The sequence below is a fragment of the Elaeis guineensis genome, chromosome 16 (assembly GCF_000442705.2).
Source record: "Elaeis guineensis isolate ETL-2024a chromosome 16, EG11, whole genome shotgun sequence".
In the NCBI taxonomy this organism is placed as follows: domain Eukaryota; kingdom Viridiplantae; phylum Streptophyta; class Magnoliopsida; order Arecales; family Arecaceae; genus Elaeis; species Elaeis guineensis.
Genome location: NC_026008.2, coordinates 35,526,833 through 35,544,473, shown reverse-complemented (window position 1 = coordinate 35,544,473; position 17,641 = coordinate 35,526,833). Strand labels below are relative to the sequence as shown.

At 47.5% G+C, this 17,641-nt stretch overlaps 2 protein-coding genes and 1 pseudogene across 6 annotated transcripts in view; 1 reads left to right on the top strand and 2 right to left on the bottom strand.

The window, feature by feature from the left end:
• Positions 1-17,641, top strand: part of LOC105059496 (uncharacterized) — a 47,194-nt gene that overhangs the window by 11,993 nt on the left and 17,560 nt on the right. For all 5 annotated transcript variants that reach the window (XR_834293.3, XR_834292.3, XM_010942807.3 and 2 more), the window contains exon 5: positions 2,076-2,410. Coding sequence is in view for 3 of the 5 variants with exons in the window: in XM_010942807.3 (XP_010941109.1) it covers positions 2,076-2,410 (335 nt within the window). In the remaining 2 variants the exon portion in view is untranslated. The remainder of the gene's footprint in view (positions 1-2,075; positions 2,411-17,641) is intronic.
• On the bottom strand, positions 7,866-14,463 carry LOC140854362 (uncharacterized). The gene is made up of 2 exons (XM_073250241.1): positions 13,435-14,463; positions 7,866-7,922 (listed from the first exon to the last, which is right to left on the bottom strand). Exons 1-2 carry the CDS (start codon positions 14,227-14,229, stop codon positions 7,866-7,868), a joined length of 852 nt encoding a protein of 283 aa, XP_073106342.1. The 5' UTR covers positions 14,230-14,463.
• On the bottom strand, positions 14,817-16,880 carry LOC140854303 (uncharacterized; annotated as a pseudogene).

Here is a 17,641-nt window from a genome sequence, read left to right as displayed (position 1 = left end):
GGTTCTTGGAATTGTTGGTTGGTAATTTGGACATGTTAGGGTTTGACAGCAATACAGGTGTTTCTTTACTGACAGTTGGTTTGGATATAGCAGGTTGAATTGGATTCTGGATAGTAACAACAGGAATTAAAGATTTGTAACTAGTGACAGAGGACTGATAAGGGGTGGGCTTGGTTATAGGTTTCGGTTTGTTTTGGAGGGCTGCTACGGTTATTTCTTGAAGTCTTGCTAATGAGTAAGCCTCTAATAAACTTTGGGGCTTAAACATACGCACTGGCATCTGCAACTCATCCACCAATCCAGTCAAAACAAAACTCAGGGCTTGATCTTCCCTAATACTAGCTTTTGGATACAACATATCAAAACAGTCTAAATACTCTTGCAAGGTCCCAACCTGCCTCAAGTTCTTGAGATCTGCTAGTGGATCATCAAAAACCTGAGCCCCAAATCTAGATCTTAAACCCTGGACATAACTATCCCAATCCCATATGCATCTTGACCTTTAATATGAATGTAACCCTGATGCCACAACAGTGCTTTCCCTTCTAAGTGCAAAGCCGCTAATTTCACCCTATTTTCGTACAAAATGTTTGTGACCTCAAAGTAGTAATCTACTTTGACCAACCAAGCTTCCAATTCATCACCACTGAAGCAAGGGAAATCCAATTTTGGAACATGAGTCCAAGATTGGCCAGCTTCCAGATTAACCCTTGCCTGTGACGTCCCAACCTGATTCCTATTAGCAGCTAATTCATTATTTTGGAGACTAATACCTGTCAAAAGACTCTTCAACTCCTGAATAGCCTGATTCGTACTCAACTCAGACTCTTTCCGCAATTCCATCTGTTTCTGCTCCCATTTCTCCTCGAAATCCTTCATCATCGCCATCACTTCGCGCTGCCTTTCCTGCCCCCTAGTGCCTTCTGCCATGGTTGTTAGGATCGGAGCTCTGATACCAATGATATGAACTGTACCAAAACAAGAACGAAATACAGAAATAGAAAGAAAATGAATCACAAGAAACTGAACTAGGGAGAGAATCAAGATTTGAGTTATTTTTTTTCATAGCTTCTCCAGATTATACAGATCCCTTACAACAGAGAAAGTCAACAAATCTAACAGAATTCCAGCTTAGCTCCCTTGGCCATTGCATCTGTTAGAGACGTCACCTATTCCCGCCTTGCCCTTCTTTATTTAAGCTATCAAAACACTCCATTTCTCACTTTGTTTCATTTCTCACTTCTTTTCTGTTGATCCATATCAACCCTGGACTCCCTTGTTTCTTGGGTTTCATGTTTGCTGTACTGTATCAGATACCCATCCACAAGAGTAAGAGCAGCAGGATCATTGCTCCACCTCCTTTCTAGCACCAAGCTATTCACTGCTTCATGATTTATTCATGAAATCTGTGATTTTATCAAACCCTTCATGATCATTCGTTAACTAGTGAATTACTTCGCTGAATTATTTGGCAACCTTCAGAACGTGAAGAATTCATGAATAGTTTGAAAATCTGGAAAATCTTGTGACTATGGTTAAAAGACGAGATGCTTGAAATAATGGTACTTCTTTTAGGTAGACTGAGTGTTATCTATATTCGATAAAAATGTTTGAGTTTTTTTTTTTCCTCTCAATACTTTACCAGATATTGAATATTGAGTCGACAGGTGAGTTCTTCTTAGAATTTTAAGGTCTTTTCCTCAGTGGTCTGAATCTTCTAGCTAGGGTAACATACCAACTTCAAACTTTTTCCAGAATCTCGAACCTGCACCCACTTCTTAAGCGCTTCCATGCTAAAAGGGATTCTAAAATATCTGCATCAACACCTGCATCCACTCCCATGCCAGCTTCTTATTCTGGCTATGGATTTCTTTCTAACATGAATTATTGTTTTGAGTAATTATCCTTGTACTTTGTTTAATTGAGTGGTCTATCATGCTGAATGTATACCATGTGCTCCTTCATGCTTTTATGAACAAACTATGCTTGATTTGAATGGCTTTGCATGATTAGTTTGGAACCAGCATATTTTGAAACTGAGGCTTCACATACACATTTTTGTTAGTTTGAAACAGGCACTAAAAAGTTTGAATGAGGCACAAGATATGCAACCCTGGATTGAGAAAGTGAAGACTTGGCTGAAGGAACAATATTTACCAGAGAGTGCTGGGCTTCATGGTGAAAATATATCTAAAAACCAATTTGAATATGATCAGATGGTAGATGGTGACCTTCCTATTTGGCTTGCTGCACAAAGGGCAGTCTCTCGTTATGAAGGGTTTTTATCATCTGTTGGGCCCCGTGGAAGACTTATTAGAAGATTGCTTACCTGGACTGGATTGATTCCTTTACTTCCAGAGGCATCAATAGACTTTGATAATGATGATAAATATTCAGAAACTTACTTGAGGTTAGTGCTGGTAAAGTTGCATCTCCCCATCAACTTTATTTATTTTCCAACTCTTTTTTCTGTATAACAATACCTGAAATACAAACATAGTAAATGATGATAAAATAAACAAACAATTAAGAAAGATGATAAGGAAAAGGATGTGAAGGAAACTGAGTATTGAAAGGAGGTAAAAGAAGATGCCTCGTCTGGTCTCTAGATGACACTTCTATACAAACTAAAAGAGTCCAATACAAGGTTTGCTACACCGGTACCAGACGGCGTGCCGGTATCGGACCGGTACGATACCGGTATCGGTACCATACCGTACCGACATACGGTACGCCCTGGCGTACCGGTCTGATATCGGTACAAAATTTTTTTCGATTTTCAATTTTTTTTTTATTTTTAAAGTTAATAATTGATAAATACAACTTCAATATGGCATTATATTGCATATTATTGACATATTTGGGTTCAATTTGGAGTTAGATTGCAGTACAAAGACTCTTAATCTAAAATTTCAAACATATATTTATTTACATTATATTTCAACTATGTCATCTTAAAACTAAAGAAAAAATATATAAAATACGCATTAAAATGTATCTAAATATTTAAGTATAAAGCGCAATAACTGATATACGAACCTTAAGATGTACTCTGCATTTAATTTCTTGTTGAGTGTCTGTGACGCTCGTAGATATCTAGATCATCAACATAGTTTGAAGGGACATCAGTCCAACCCTCTAGCCAAGCTGCACCGTACTCTCGAATATTCATCATCCCATAAGGCATCCTCTCTGGATTGTAAGACATCTCAGACCTCTCGCTAAAATTCTGACTCTGAGAAGTATCCTCGAGATGATGGTACGGTTGTGGAGGAGCCCATCCAAATATGCCAGTAGCAAAATCTGATACTGGAGCTGCTCCAGGCTGCATAGGGTAGTAACCACTAGAAGATGATGCCTCGGATGCACCATATGCATATAGATCATGTTGGGTATAAAATACCCCCCAGCCGAAGTTCGTGTCAGGAGTGACCCTCCAGAGATTCTATCGACGTTCGACCTTTGGCGACATCTTTCCGAACTTCTCCGGCGGCCGAGCCTCCGTAACGTTCCCGAGTTCTGCCGACGGATAAACCCCCACCAGTGTCGACCGGATTCTCCACGACGGACGGACTCCATCCAAGTTTCTACAGTGGTCGACCACCTTCTAGACTCCGTCTGGGCTCCTACAGGAGTCGGACTTCTTCCCCGAGCTCCAACTGCAGGTAGACTTCATCCAAGCTCCTACGGGAGCCAGACTTCTTCCCCAAACTCCGGCTGCAGGTAGACTCCGTCCGGGCTCCTACGGGAGTCGGACTTCTTCCCCGAGCTCCAACTGCAAGTAGACTTCATCCGAGCTCCTACGGGAGCCGGACTTCTTCCCCGAACTCCGGCTGCAGGTAGCCTTCGTTCGGGCTCCTACGGGGGCCGGACTTCTTCTCCGAACTTCGGCTGCAGGTAGACTCCGTCCGGGCTCCTACGGGAGTCGGACTTCTTCCTCGAGCTCCAACTGCAGGTAGACTTCGTCCGAGCTCCTACGGGAGCCGGACTTCGTCTCCGAACTTCGACTGAAGGTAGACTCCGTCCGAGCTCCTACGAGAGTCGGACTTCCGTCCTGAACTCCTGTTGCAGGTAGACCTCATCCGAACTCCTACAAGGGCCGGACTTTGAGCTTCTGCTACAAGCGGTCTACTTTAAATTTCTACTAGAGTGGTCCGCACCGGACTTCCACTGTAAGCCTTCACTCGAGCTTCCATTGTGGACGAATTCCTTTCGGATTTCTATTGCAGGCAGGCTTCGATCGAGCTTCCTTGACAATGATCCCCATCCGAGCTTCTACGGAGATCGGACTCCGACCGAACTTCTGTAGCGGACAGATTTCGGACGAACTCCTACGACACACGAACTCCAGCAGCCAGACCCCCCCAGCGGATGAACCTCTCCAGCGCCGTCCGACATCCACTGCCGGTCGACCCGCTGCCGAATTCTGCATGAAACCGAACTTCATCTACGGAAAGCCTCTAATCGAGCTCCTACAGCAAATGGCCCTCGCCTGCAGTATTAACGCCCAAGGCACCCAACGGTAGAAGGCTCGCCAGCGACATCCGAGCTCCTCTCAGATGGATAGCTACCTCTCTCCGTCAGACACCTCAATCGAGCTTCGGCCGACAGGCCTGGACCCCCTGGCAGGCCACAGTAATGGCCATGACTCTGCTCCACTCCCTGCGATGGATTCCGCGCCGCTCCACCACTCTCTGGCAAGTCACGACAACGGACACTGCTCCACTCCCCGCAACAGGCTCCACGTGGCAGGCCACGGTGATGGCCACGACTCCACTCCACTACTCTTCATAACAAACTTCTCCTAGCCCCGAACGGCCCACTACCAGGCGGTTACAAACGTCGCTATCAGTCTGTTGCACCCTCCGTCTATAAAAAGGAGACCCCAGATACGTTATTCTCTAAGTTCTAATTTCTATCTCGAAACTCTGCTAAAATTTTCGTTCGAGCACTCCATTCTTGTTGAGACAGAGAACTGACTTGAGCGTCGGAGGGTCTTGCCGGAGCACCCCCAATTCCGATTTAGACTTTCTTTGCAGGTCCCGGTGGCGACCGTGACTCCCTCGACTCCAGCTTCTCCGACACCGGCGGATTTTTGCACCAACAGGATTGACGCTAGAGGAAGGGCTGTGTCTTCGCAGGACCCTTGTTCTTAAAGGAGCGCTCAACGGGACCGCCTCCGGTCATCTTCTCCGACATCCTCTTCTCCTTCCTCTACTAGATCTTCGCCCGATGCCTCCCCGCAAAGCATCCACTCGGCGATCCACGACCTCCGCGGTCAGATCTCAGGCTCCGACCTCACCTCCAGTTTTCCAGACTCCTCCTCCTCCTCCGGTAACGGCGGTTGGCGCGGAGCAATTCGACCTACTAGTTCAGCAGGTCAGAGGCCTCACTGAAGCGGTGCAGGTCATGCAGCAGCGGCAGCAGCCGCAGGCATCAGTACGACTGGAGAGAACGTCGCCGAAACTCCAAAATCCGATGGTAGGACGGGCCACTTGTGCCAGTCGCCCCGTCTTTCCCGGAAAGATGAATCCGAGGGTGGAGAGCCCTTAGTCAGATCATGATTCTACTCCTAGAAGATCTCTACCTCCATTCTGCCAGAAGACCCTTGAGACTCGCAGTCGAGAGGACTTTCTGGATCGAAGGCTCCAGAAGATGAACCGACGGATCGAAGAACTCCGCCACGCTCCCCCCGCTTATGGTGAGGACATTTGTACTGACCCTCCCTTCTCTCAAATGATCATGCAAGAACCGATCCCGCCAAACTTCAAGCTCCCTCAATTTGAAAGCTACGACGGGACTTCGGATCCAGTTGACCACCTGGAGGTCTTCCGGACAATGATGCTACTCCATGGCGTGCCAGACGCCATCCTGTGCTGAGCTTTCCCATCCACCTTGAAAGGAGCAGCAAGAAACTGGTACTCGGCGCTGAAGTCGGGTACCATCTTTTCCTTTGATCAGATGAGCCACCAGTTTGCGGCTCATTTTGTTAGCAGCCGGCGTCCCCGGAGGGGTTCGGAGTCCCTCATCAACATCAAGCAAAGGGAGGGAGAGTCCATTCAGGCTTACGTCAACCGTTTCAATGTCGCCGCGTTGGAGGTCCGGAATTTGGACCAATCGGTCGCGATGGCCGCTCTGAAAGGCGGCCTTCAAAAGAACGACCTTCTATTCTCCCTGGAAAAGAAGTATCCCAGGGATTTTGCTGATTTGCTGGCTCGGGCCGAAGGGTACGTTCGAGCAGAAGAAGCCTTCAAGATGAAGGATGAGAAGACCACGAGAGAGCGGCAGGCGGGAGACTCGAGTAAACCCGCAGTCGAAAAAGGACCAAGAGAAGCTCAGCCGCGTTCTCGAACTCTTCCCGGGTACAAGCGTGCCCAGACTCCTCCCCGAGCACGCAGGCAGAGAAGCCCGGAGCGCAGGGTTCGGCGGGGCTCTCTCCCAGGAAGATTCCGCAGCTACGCCCCTCTCAACGCATCGAAAATCCAGGTGCTGATGGAAGTCAGAGAGCAGCTCCCAAGGCCAGAAAGGATGCGCACACACCCCGGAAAGCGCAATCCTAACAAGTTCTGCCTCTACCATCGTGACCACGACCACGACACAGAGGAATGCATTCAACTCCGAGACGAGATCGAGGAGCTCATCAGACGAGGTCGGCTCGACAGGTTCATTCGATGCCGGCCTGAGGGTAGAGAGGATCGGCCAAAAGCCCTGCCGCAACCTGAGCCGCCGAGGAGGGAAGAGCAGCCCGGATATCGACCTCCAATTGGGATCATCAACTCCGTCTCTGAAGGACCTTGACGGGGAGCAGACCTTCTACAGCCCCGAGATTTAAAAAACCTATAAATGTATTACGAACGACTTCGCTTTAAATCAAGATTCCTTTCAAATTTGCACATCGTTCCCTTTTGGCATGGATTTGTAATGACAAGGGATAACCCCTTCAGACAACGAAAACAACACCTAATATGGGCAAAATCGAAAGTCCGATTATTTTAAGATCGGACGGGGGGAGAGGCTCTACAACTCCCTTATGTGCCCCCACAGCCATGTTAGGGACAGGAGAGGAACCTCGCCCTAACATGAGCAAGACCGAAGGCCCGGTTATTTTTAGACCGGATGGGGGGAGAGGCCCTACAATGCCCTTATGTGCCCCCACAGCCATGTTAGGGACAGGAGGAGAATCTCGCCCTAACATGAGCAAGGTCGAAAGCTCGGTTATTTTTAGATCGGATGGGGGGAGAGGTCCTACAGCGCCCATATGCGCCCCCACAGTCTTGTTAGGGACAGGAGGAGAACCTCGCCCTAACATGAGCAAGATCGAAGGCCCAGTTATTTTTAGACCGGATGGGGGGAGAGGCCCTACAGCGCCCATATGCGCCCCCACAGCCCTTTTAGGGACAGGAGGAGAATCTCGTCCTAACATGAGTAAAGTCGAAGGCCCGGTTACTCTTAGACCGGATGGGGGGAGAGGCCCTGTAACGTCCATATGTGCCCCCACAGCCCTGTTAGGAACAGGGGAAGAACCTCGTCCTAACCTGAGCTGAAATCGACTGCATCAGAAATAGGGGAAGAATCTCGTCCTGACACCAACTAAGGTCCGGCCATTCGAGACCTGATAAAAAAGAAGAGAATCTTCTCGACGGCCCTTCTACGCTACCGCAACCCCGTAAAAGGCTAGGGAGAACCCCTGCTTAAAAGAAGGAGGGAGATGTGAAGAAAAAGCGGCGGACTACACCAATGAAAAATGGAGGCCAAACTATACCAAAGACATAAAGGACCTCGTCTCCGCGAAGAAGGAGAAAGAGAAAGAGAGATCTACGATCACGAACAAAAAGGCGAACCAACACGGTAATGGCTAGGAACCTTCAGACGATGTCAACGTCGAACAAACCAAAAAATGCAAGAAATTCGATAATGACGACCTAATATAAAGATGAACAAGGAATCTTCGGACAACATCGACATCGAACGGGACAAAAAATGAAAGAAGTCCGACGGACGACAATTCAACACGACGCGCGGGCAAGGTAACAAAGATCTTCTTTTCATTTTGTTAGCAAAGTATGCGTTACAGAGCCCAAAAGGCCAAAAAAAAAAAAAAACAAAACAAACAAACGACAAAAGAAAACACATAGAAGGACGAAAGGCAAAAAGAGCCCTAAGGGGGCCCGACTTTTTCCGACTTCGAACTTTCGGCTTCGACCCTCATTAGGGAGTGCCTTAAGCTCTCGACTTCTTCTTCCAATTCTTTCTCCCTCATTAGCATCTCCATATACCTCCGATGAAATCGTTGGCTTTCGTTCCCCGCCTCTCGGAGCCTCTTTCTCAGGACCTCAGATTCCGCCTCCGCGTCCTTGACTGCCTACTGCTCGTATACCAGCTGGATCTTCAACTGCTGCAACTCGGCCTTCTCCTCCCCAAGGGCGACAGATAGCTCTTCTATAGTTCCTCTCAGGGATTGGAGTTCGTCGGGATCCCGAACAGGAGCAAACTGAGCTCCTTCAGATAACTGCCTTTGAAGGCGGGCAACCTCGTCGGTCGCCATCCTGAGCTTCCCCCTGTAGTCGTCCACCTGCTTGCACCAGCCGATCCGGTACGCATTATAGTTCGCCTCGGCATCCTGGAGCTGTTGCTGAAGGTCAGAGAACTTCTTCGACCATTCTTGGTCGCAGTCGGCCCGAGTCGAAAGCCAGGACGAGCTTCTTTCCAACTGGCTGATCTTCTCCTGCGCAGCCGACAGCTCCGCTCTGAGAAAGCTGATCTTGGAAGCTTGAGCCCAAGATCGGTCGCTGGCGCGCTTCTTATATTCCTCGAGCTCCTTCTCGAAGTTCGCTTTCCTCCGGCTGTACTCCATGATCCCCTTCACGTGGAGGTTCCGAAAGTAGGTGGCCTCAGAGTGGCTCTCCCTCAACCTGCGAAGTTCGTCCTCCATCTCCTTCGACTTTTTTGTTAAATGACGAACTTTCTTCCTCAGATGTTGGATCGTGGACTTCAGTGGAACTCCCTGTGGCAAGGGAAGCACTTCGGCAAGATGCTGCCATCGGAGGACAAAAGCGTCAAGGCGCGGCTCATTGCAGAAAGAAAAAAGAAAAGAGTAGAGAAGCCCCCCATAAGGAGAAACCTAATTTTATTGATTGAATGTTTCTTAAAGACAAAAGGGAAAAAAAAAATCGCAGTAAAAGAAAAATACAAAGTCAGAGGTCTCAGACCTCCGGAGTAGGAGTTGGGGAGCTTGGTGTTCTTGGAAGGGGGGCTGCGGTGGCAGCGGCAGTAGGAGAGGGCCCGGCTTCGTCTTCAGACGCCTCATCTAAGAAGCTGAGGTCGAGCTCGAAAAATTTTTTGACCATCTTCTCTTGGCAGAGCTCGAACCCTTTGATGAATGCATCTTGGCCGAACTCGACATTCAGGTCCCTCATCTCCGCAGAGGCCTTGAACTCCTCCACCGCTTGGACCCTGGCCTCCGAGATCAGAACCGGAATCTGCTCCGTCAAATTTGCGACCTCGGCCTCCGCCTTCCTCACCATCTCCTCCGAGGCTTGCTTTTCTTTCTCAAGGGCCTCTTGGAGGTTGGCTACCTCGGCAGCCTTTTCCTTGAGGCGGGCGGCTTCAGCCCGACGACCCTCCTCCGCCTGGATGGCGTCCCTCCTCGCCCGATTCGTTGCCTCGATGTTGGCAAGGAGCTGGTGCCCGATCTGCAAGGGCGGCCAGGAGGTCAGACTAAAAGTTGAGAAGTTAATTAAATGAAGGAGCGAGGAGGAGGAAAGTGAATCTGTTTACCTCGAGAAAGGACCCTAGAGAGTCCCAAACCCGTTGTTCGGGATCGGTGTGAACGATCCTCTGGACGACTTCGGACAGGATGTAGCCGTCGACCAGTCGCTTGATCAGGTCCCTGTCATTAAAGGGATTCTCCACCGGCTCTTCTTCGGAACCGTGGGATTCTTCAATGGCGGCTCGGCGGCCGCTCACCCTGCGGGCCACCGTCTTCTTTCTCCTCCCCCTCTCAACCCCTGGCACCTCCTCAAAGCGGGCCTCCGAAGCGGGAACCTCAGCGGGAGAACTCCTTGAAGAGGCCCGGGGAGCCGGAGGCTCGGCGTCTAAAGGAACATCGACCGCGAGAGCCGCCTGGGCAGGCGTGGTCGAGCTCGTTTCCTCCGTTCTGGCTTTCTTTGCCGACCCGGAGGCCGCAGCGTCTTTTCTTTTGTGAACCTTAAGGCCCCTGGCAAGCATCCGTGCTGCTTCGGCGTCCATTCCTGAAAAAAAAAAAAACAAAAAAGAAGAAGAGAGAAAAAAAAAGATCAGCAATGGGGTGAAAAAGGAAGAGGTGACGCGCAGTCAAAAAAAAAAGAAAAAAAAAAGAGGAGAAGAGAAGAAGAAAAGAAGAAAGGAAAGATGAAATACTCGCAAGATCCAGGGGACTCAAGTCGATGTTGAACAGAAACTGCTCCTTCAGAAGGTTGGGAAGGGAAGGAGTTGGATAACTAAGAAGCTTCCGGGCGGCCTGAAGGTCGTCCTCCCCCAGACTAGGAGCCCGACGGACAGAGTCCCTCAGGGAGCCCCAAGGGGGCAATCCCAGCTTTAAGGTCGGACATCGGACGTAGAGGTACTTCCCCTTCCAGTTATGGATAGAAGAGGGAGCACCTTTCAGCAACCTCTTCTTGCCGAACTGGGGGAGAAGTACCACCAGTCCTTTGTCGAGGGATGGCGCTTGAAGGTGTAAAAATACCTAAACAAAAAAAGAGATGGCTAAACTTCGACTACATGGCAAAGGGAGAGGAATCCTATCAAAAATCTAAAAGAATTCGGCGCGACTGAAGCTAAAGAAATGTCTAGAAAATGGAAAAGAGCGACGATGAAGGACGGAAGCGAAAGCCGGAGTCCAGCGCGGAAGGCCTCCTGGTACAGGCAGAAACAGCCAGGTGGGGGGGTGCTGGTCCGGTCGGTGGGATCGGGAAGCTCCAGATCGTACTCCGGAGGAACTCCATATTGAACCTTTATCAGTAAAAGTTTATCCGGAGTTAGAGAACAGGGAATGGCGCCCGGCGCAAAAACCGGACGAGACCCAACCCCAGATGTGGGTTCGTCTACAATATGAGGGTTCTGGGGGACTGAGGCAGACGAGCTCCTAGAACCGCTAGAGGCGGAGGTGCCAGAAGACATTTCAAGCAAGAACCCTAAAAATCCCAAAGAGATCAGGCGAAATAAGAGCCGAAAGGTTCGTGGGGGACCTAACAAGAGAAATGCAGCAGAAGAAAAATGGAGGAGAAGGGGCACCTAGATGGCAAGAGAAGGAACGAAAGTTCCGGGACTAACCTAAGTCGCTCCGAAGGATGCAGAGGTGCAGGGACAGGGATGACTCGAAGAACACCTAGGGCCAAAGCGGACGCCAAGGAAGGTCAGGGCTCTCGGAGAGAAGGCAGGCACCAACAGGACTTTCAGGCAGAATGAAACTCCTGGAGGCGGAAAGGCGGGTTTAAATAGACCCTGGGATCCGGTGCTATAATGATCGCGGATCTCCCCAGGCTGACCCATGTTCGCCACGTGTCCCACTCGCCACAGCAGGCGGCTAAAAGCGGCTGACAGCTGACAAAGCCATTACTGCGCCGTACCTAGGACAACGCTCCAGCGAGAATTCCGAAAGGTCTCTTCGGATCATCCCGATTTGAAAAGACTCTGGCACGTGCGCATTAAATGCCTGGATCTTCGAGCGCGGTCGCGCACAGGATTCAAGGGGGCAACTTCAGCTGTAAAAATTTCTCTGTACTTCCTTCATTCGAAACTCGAACTCGGAAGTAGGGGGACTGGTGTTGGGTATAAAATACCTTCCAGCCGAAGTTCGTGTCAGGAGTGACCCTTCAGGGATTCTACCGACGTCCAACCTTTGGCGACATCTTTCCGAACTTCTCCGGCGGTCGAGCCTCCGCAACGTTTTCGAGTTCTGCCGACGGATAAACCCCCACCAGTGTCGACCGGATTCTCCGCGACGGACAGACTCCATCCAAGTTTCTACCGTGGTCGACCACCTTCTAGACTCCGTCCGGGCTCCTACGGGAGTCGGACTTCTTCCTCGAGCTCCAACTGCAGGTAGACTTCATCCGAGCTCCTACGGGAGTCGGACTTCTTCTCCGAACTCCGGCTGCAGGTAGACTCCGTCCGGGCTCCTACGGGAGTCGGACTTCTTCTCCGAGCTCTAACTGCAGGTAGACTTCATCTGAGCTCCTACGGGAGCCGGACTTCTTCCCCGAACTCCGGCTGCAGGTAGCCTTCGTTCGGGCTCCTACGGGGGCCGGACTTCTTCCTCGAACTCCGACTGCAGGTAGACTCTGTCCGGGCTCCTACGGGAGTCGGACTTCATCCCCGAACTCCGACTGAAGGTAGACTCCGTCCGAGCTCCTACGGGAGCCGGACTTCTGCCCTGAACTCCTGTTGCAGGTAGATCTCATCCGAACTCCTACAAGGGCCGGTCTCCGAGCTTCTACTACAAGCGGTCTACTTTAAATTTCTACTACGAGTGGTCCGCGTCGGACTTTCACTGTTAGCCTTCACCCGAGCTTCCATTGTGGATGAATTTCTTCCGGATTTCTATTGCAGGCAGGCTTCGACCGAGCTTCCTCGACAAATGATCCCCATCCGGGCTTCTACGGAGATCGGACTCCGACCGAACTTCTGTAGCGGACAGATTTTGGACAAACTCCTACGACACACGGACTCCAGCAGTCAGACCCCCCCAGTGGATGAACCTCTCCAGTGCCGTCCGACATCCACTGCCGGTCGACTCGCTGCCGAATTCTGCGTGAAACCGAACTTCGTTTACGAAAAGCCTCTGACCGAGCTCCTACAGTAAATGGCCCTCGCCTGCAATATTAACGCCCAAGGCACCCAACGGTAGAAGGCTCGCCAGCGACATCCGAGCTCCTCTCAGATGGATAGCTACCTCTCTCCGTCAGACACCTCAATCGAGCTTCGGCCGACAGGCCTAGACCCCCTGACAGGCCACAGTAATGGCCATGACTCTACTCCACTCCCTGCGACGGATTCCGCGCAGCTCCACTACTCTCTAGCAAGTCACGACAACGGACACTGCTCCACTCCCCGCAACAGGCTCCACTTGGCAGGCCACAGTGATGGCCACGATTCCATTCCACTACTCTTCATAACAAACTCCTCCTGATCTCGAACGGCCCACTACCAGGCGGTTACAAACGTCGCTATCAGTCTGTTGCACCCTCCGCCTATAAAAAGGAGATCCTAGATGCGTTGTTCTCTAAGCTCTAATTTCTATCTCGAAATTCTGCTAAAATTTTCGTTCGAGCACTCCATTCTTGTTGAGGCAGAGAACTGACTTGAGCATCGGAGGGTCTTGCCGGAACACCCCCAACTCCGGTTTAGACTTTCTTTGCAGGTCCCGGCGGGGACCGCGACTCCCTCGACTCCAACTTCTCCGACGCCGGCGGATTTTTGCACCAACAGATCATAAGGTGGCTGTGGATAATAGGATCCATAATGCGAGGATGATCCAGATACATCCATGGACCCTACTCCACGTACAAGATCGTCCGCAGCTGCATCATGTGCTGGACGACCTCTAGGAGTCCGTCGTCTATATGAAATCGGCTCCCCACGATCTCTACCAACTCGTCCCCCATGATCCCTATCTTGTGTGACATGCATAAACTGAGACTCACCGGTGAATCGAATATCACCCTGTGGTTGTGTCTCATAAATGGTGGTCTCCTGTCCTCCAGTTCCTCCCTGATCATCAGATCCATGGCTACTACTACCAGTATCATCATCACTCTCCCTGATGTCCGTATCTGAACCAGATCGCTCCTGTACTCTCGAGAGTGGTGCACGTGCAACTGTCTTTTCTTTTTCCTCCCTTGTGCCCCTTTGTGACTGAATTTCCTGTGATTGGGAGGATGGATGCCTTCTTGCTGGTTGCCGGAAGGAACGTCTATATATCTCTCGCTCGAATCTCTGGAAAGATGTATCGGATAGCGAGTCATGTGATGAATGAGTCTCTTGTGTCCCCTCAGACTGTGGCTGATCAGCTGGAACTCTATGTGGAATATTTTTTTCTGCCCATTGCCCTGGATCCACCCTGATCTCTCTTGCCACCACACTGGCTGGTCGTGGAGGGGATCCTGGCTCATCAAGCTTTGGCTCCTGCTGCTGACCTGCAAGCCATCCGATGATCGGATCGTCATCCTCGTCGGCATAATCATCCAGCATCGGATCAGTGTACTTTAACTGAAATTCCTCCTAAATACATTTTAGCCTCAACCTCAGATTGTAGTGAACATATACAAGATCGTCGAGGCATTTTTGTGTCAGACGATTTCTCTGTTTGCTGTGGATAAGGACGAAAGTGGACCAATTACGCTCACAGCCACTAGCAGAGACCGTCTGAGAAAGAATATGGACAGCCATATGTCTCAAATTTTCTGCTGACGTTCCAAAATGAATCCACCATTCGACTACAAAAGCAAAATTATATATCAAATTTGATGATATTATTAAGCAAAATTACATATCAATCTATATTGCTCATTATTGATATGTAATTTACCTGGATTCATCTGCTTTTTGCTTACGACAGCTGATGGGACTCCAAAACTGTCTGATCCCTCTCTAAACTATTTTATCTGAAATAAAATATATTTATTATTTATAAATATACCGGATCGAATTCAGTTAAATAATTATATCTGTTTTAAACTAGCATACCTCTTGCAGACACAACGACGTGATTTCTGGATCGGGCACCATCTTATATATGATATTGCGAAGAGCAGTAAGAAGCTCGCTATCCATATCTATCCCCAGAATAGTATACTGAAATCTCGGATTCAAGTAATAAGCTGCAGATAAATTTTAAGACTGATTAAGCACAATTTTATTTTCATGCTTCGAAAAAATATTTTAAAACATTCTTGAATCCAAACTTACCAGCTAGATACAAATCTCTGCCCATCTGATAGTCCCAACGGTGCTCAATAATGTTAATGAATTCTTGAGCATGCTTGGGATCATTCTCACTGATCTGTTTCTTTGTCCTCTCCATCATGTAATATAGGAAGCTCATCTGGGGGTATCTCTCGCTGTCCACGGCGCGAAGCACCTTATATAAAGGCTTGATAGCCTTCACTATCTTCTCAGTCTGCTGCCAAAATGACTGACTCGTCACCAAGTTCTCCACATGACTTCCATCAGTGCCGGCCCTCGCATATCTGCTCTCCTGCCATTCGGCACTGACAAACATCTGACGTAGGGCTGTTTTCTTCTGAAGAAGACTATCAAGTGCTATGTAGTTGGTAGCAAACCGTGTGATATCCGGTCGTAAGATCTCCCCCCCAGTATACGTCCGCATCAATGAAAGAACCCATGTGTGGTTGTAGATGAATCTAGTAATGGTCTGGGCAATCTCCACTACCTGCTGCACCCTGCGAATCTTTCCGATATCCATCAATATAAGATCAATGCAATGTGCAGCATATGGGGTCCAGTATATCTGCGGTCGCTGCTCCATCAGCAACTCTCCGGCAGTCTTATATTGTGGTCCGTTATCTGTGATGACCTGCACGACATGCTGCTCACCCACTGAATCAATCACCTCCTTCATCAGACCAAGGATATATGTGGCATCGTGCATCTTATCTGAAGCATCGATTGATTTGTAAAAAAATATTTTTCTGTCACAGTATGTCAAAAAATTAATGATGCTCCGCCTAGTAGGACCTGTCCAACCATCACACATCACTGTCCGACCGTATGTAGGCCATTTATTTTTGTAAGAAGCAATCCATCTCTGCAGATCCTCCTTATTGCTGTCAAGAAGCTGACCATAGATGTCCTTAGGTCCTGGAGGATCTACACCCTGACCGGCAGTCTCTATGGCTGAAATAGCAGATCAGTAGTAAGGATTGGCTGCTGCATTTGCTGGAATATGGCTGAAATGAAACTGTGATCCAATAGCTCGCCACATATCCTTCTTCTTATCTTTTTTCAGCATACTGTCAATTCTCTGCTGCTTTGAATCTTTGCTGGACAAAGCATGTGGATCCAAATCCTAAATGCTGGCTCCTGCTGGAATATCTCTAGAGGACCTCCTCCTATTGCCAAAAGCTCCCAACAAAGAAGACATGCTGCGTCTGCTCCCTCTACCACCAGGCTCTCTGACTGAAGTAGTCCTTCTGAACTCGAATTCTCCCCTACCAGTCGCTGATCCAAATCCTGATTCGTAGCATGATGGTCCGAATCGGTCTCTGTACCGGGCCATCTCCTCCTGCCGGTACTGATCCGCCAAGCTCGCATGAATGACAGCCTTAATCTGTGCCTCCTCATCATCTGGAGCAGAAGCCTCCTCTGACTCTCTAGAGTGATAAGAAGGTGGCTCTGCAGCTCGACAGTCTACTTCGGTCTTTTTTTGCTTTGCCCTTTTCTTCGCTGCTTTCGAATCAGCAAAGTGCTTTTTCATCAATTGTCCGACCTTTTGTGGACATTTCCGACACATCGACACATCAGGATAACCACCAGCTAGATGCTGCTTCAACCTAGTCACTCCTCCTCCCTTGCACTCTGTGTTGCACCATTTGCATCTCCAATAATGACGAGCCGAGAGCATCTCGCCATGATCCCAACCGATGTCACGCTCTTGATCTTTCTTCTTACTCATTTCTGCAGATATAACAAAATACTAATTATTTCGAATTACCTGTAATATAACACTAATTACATATATTTTTTATTTGATAATATTTTTTACTATTTAAATATTTACAAAAAAAAATTTCAAAAAAATCTCAAGTTAGATTCAAATATTTCAATTGTTTTGAATCATTCTAAACATTATTCTCAATTTCAAAACTAATACTGATTTTTTATTTTTTTATTTTTTTAATAATTTTTATATAAATAAATATATACTATAAAATAGCTGATTAATTAAAGTGAACGAATGTCATGCTCTAAATTTTTTTCTTATAAATATATGCAAGTATAACAAAACATGATAGTTTAACGATAATTAAAATAATTATATATAATTTTAAAATAATTTTAATAATTATTTTAAAACTTATAAATTCAAAATAAATATGTTATATGCTTCAAATAATATTTTTAAATTAACTAAAATATAACACTATTTTTATATATTTTTTATTTTATAATTAAATTTTTAAATTTAAATAATTAAAAAAATAATTTTTTAATTTTAAATATTTGAAAAAAAATTAGAAATTAGATTTAAGTAGTTTGAACATTCTAAACATGATTCCCAAACTCTGATTTTTTTCCTAAAATTTAATTTTTTTAATTTTTAAATAAATAAATATTTAAAAAATATATAATTAACAAAAATTAATAATTTTCATGTCATCGTGTAGATCTTCCAAAGATCTATCACATATAATTAAATCATCCCAAAATCACAAGATTTTGGCATGATTTTCTCTTATTTTCATTCTTTCTCATTCTTGTCCTATTTTTAACAACAAAAATTAAAAAAAAAATATTTACTAGAAAATAACACATTATCTTACCTCCGGCCAAAGATCAACCTCTCCTCGAACCACTCCTGCAATTTGACAGAGTTTTTTTCTTTTTTTCTAATTTTTCGGAGGTCTCAACGGTTTCGTTGAGA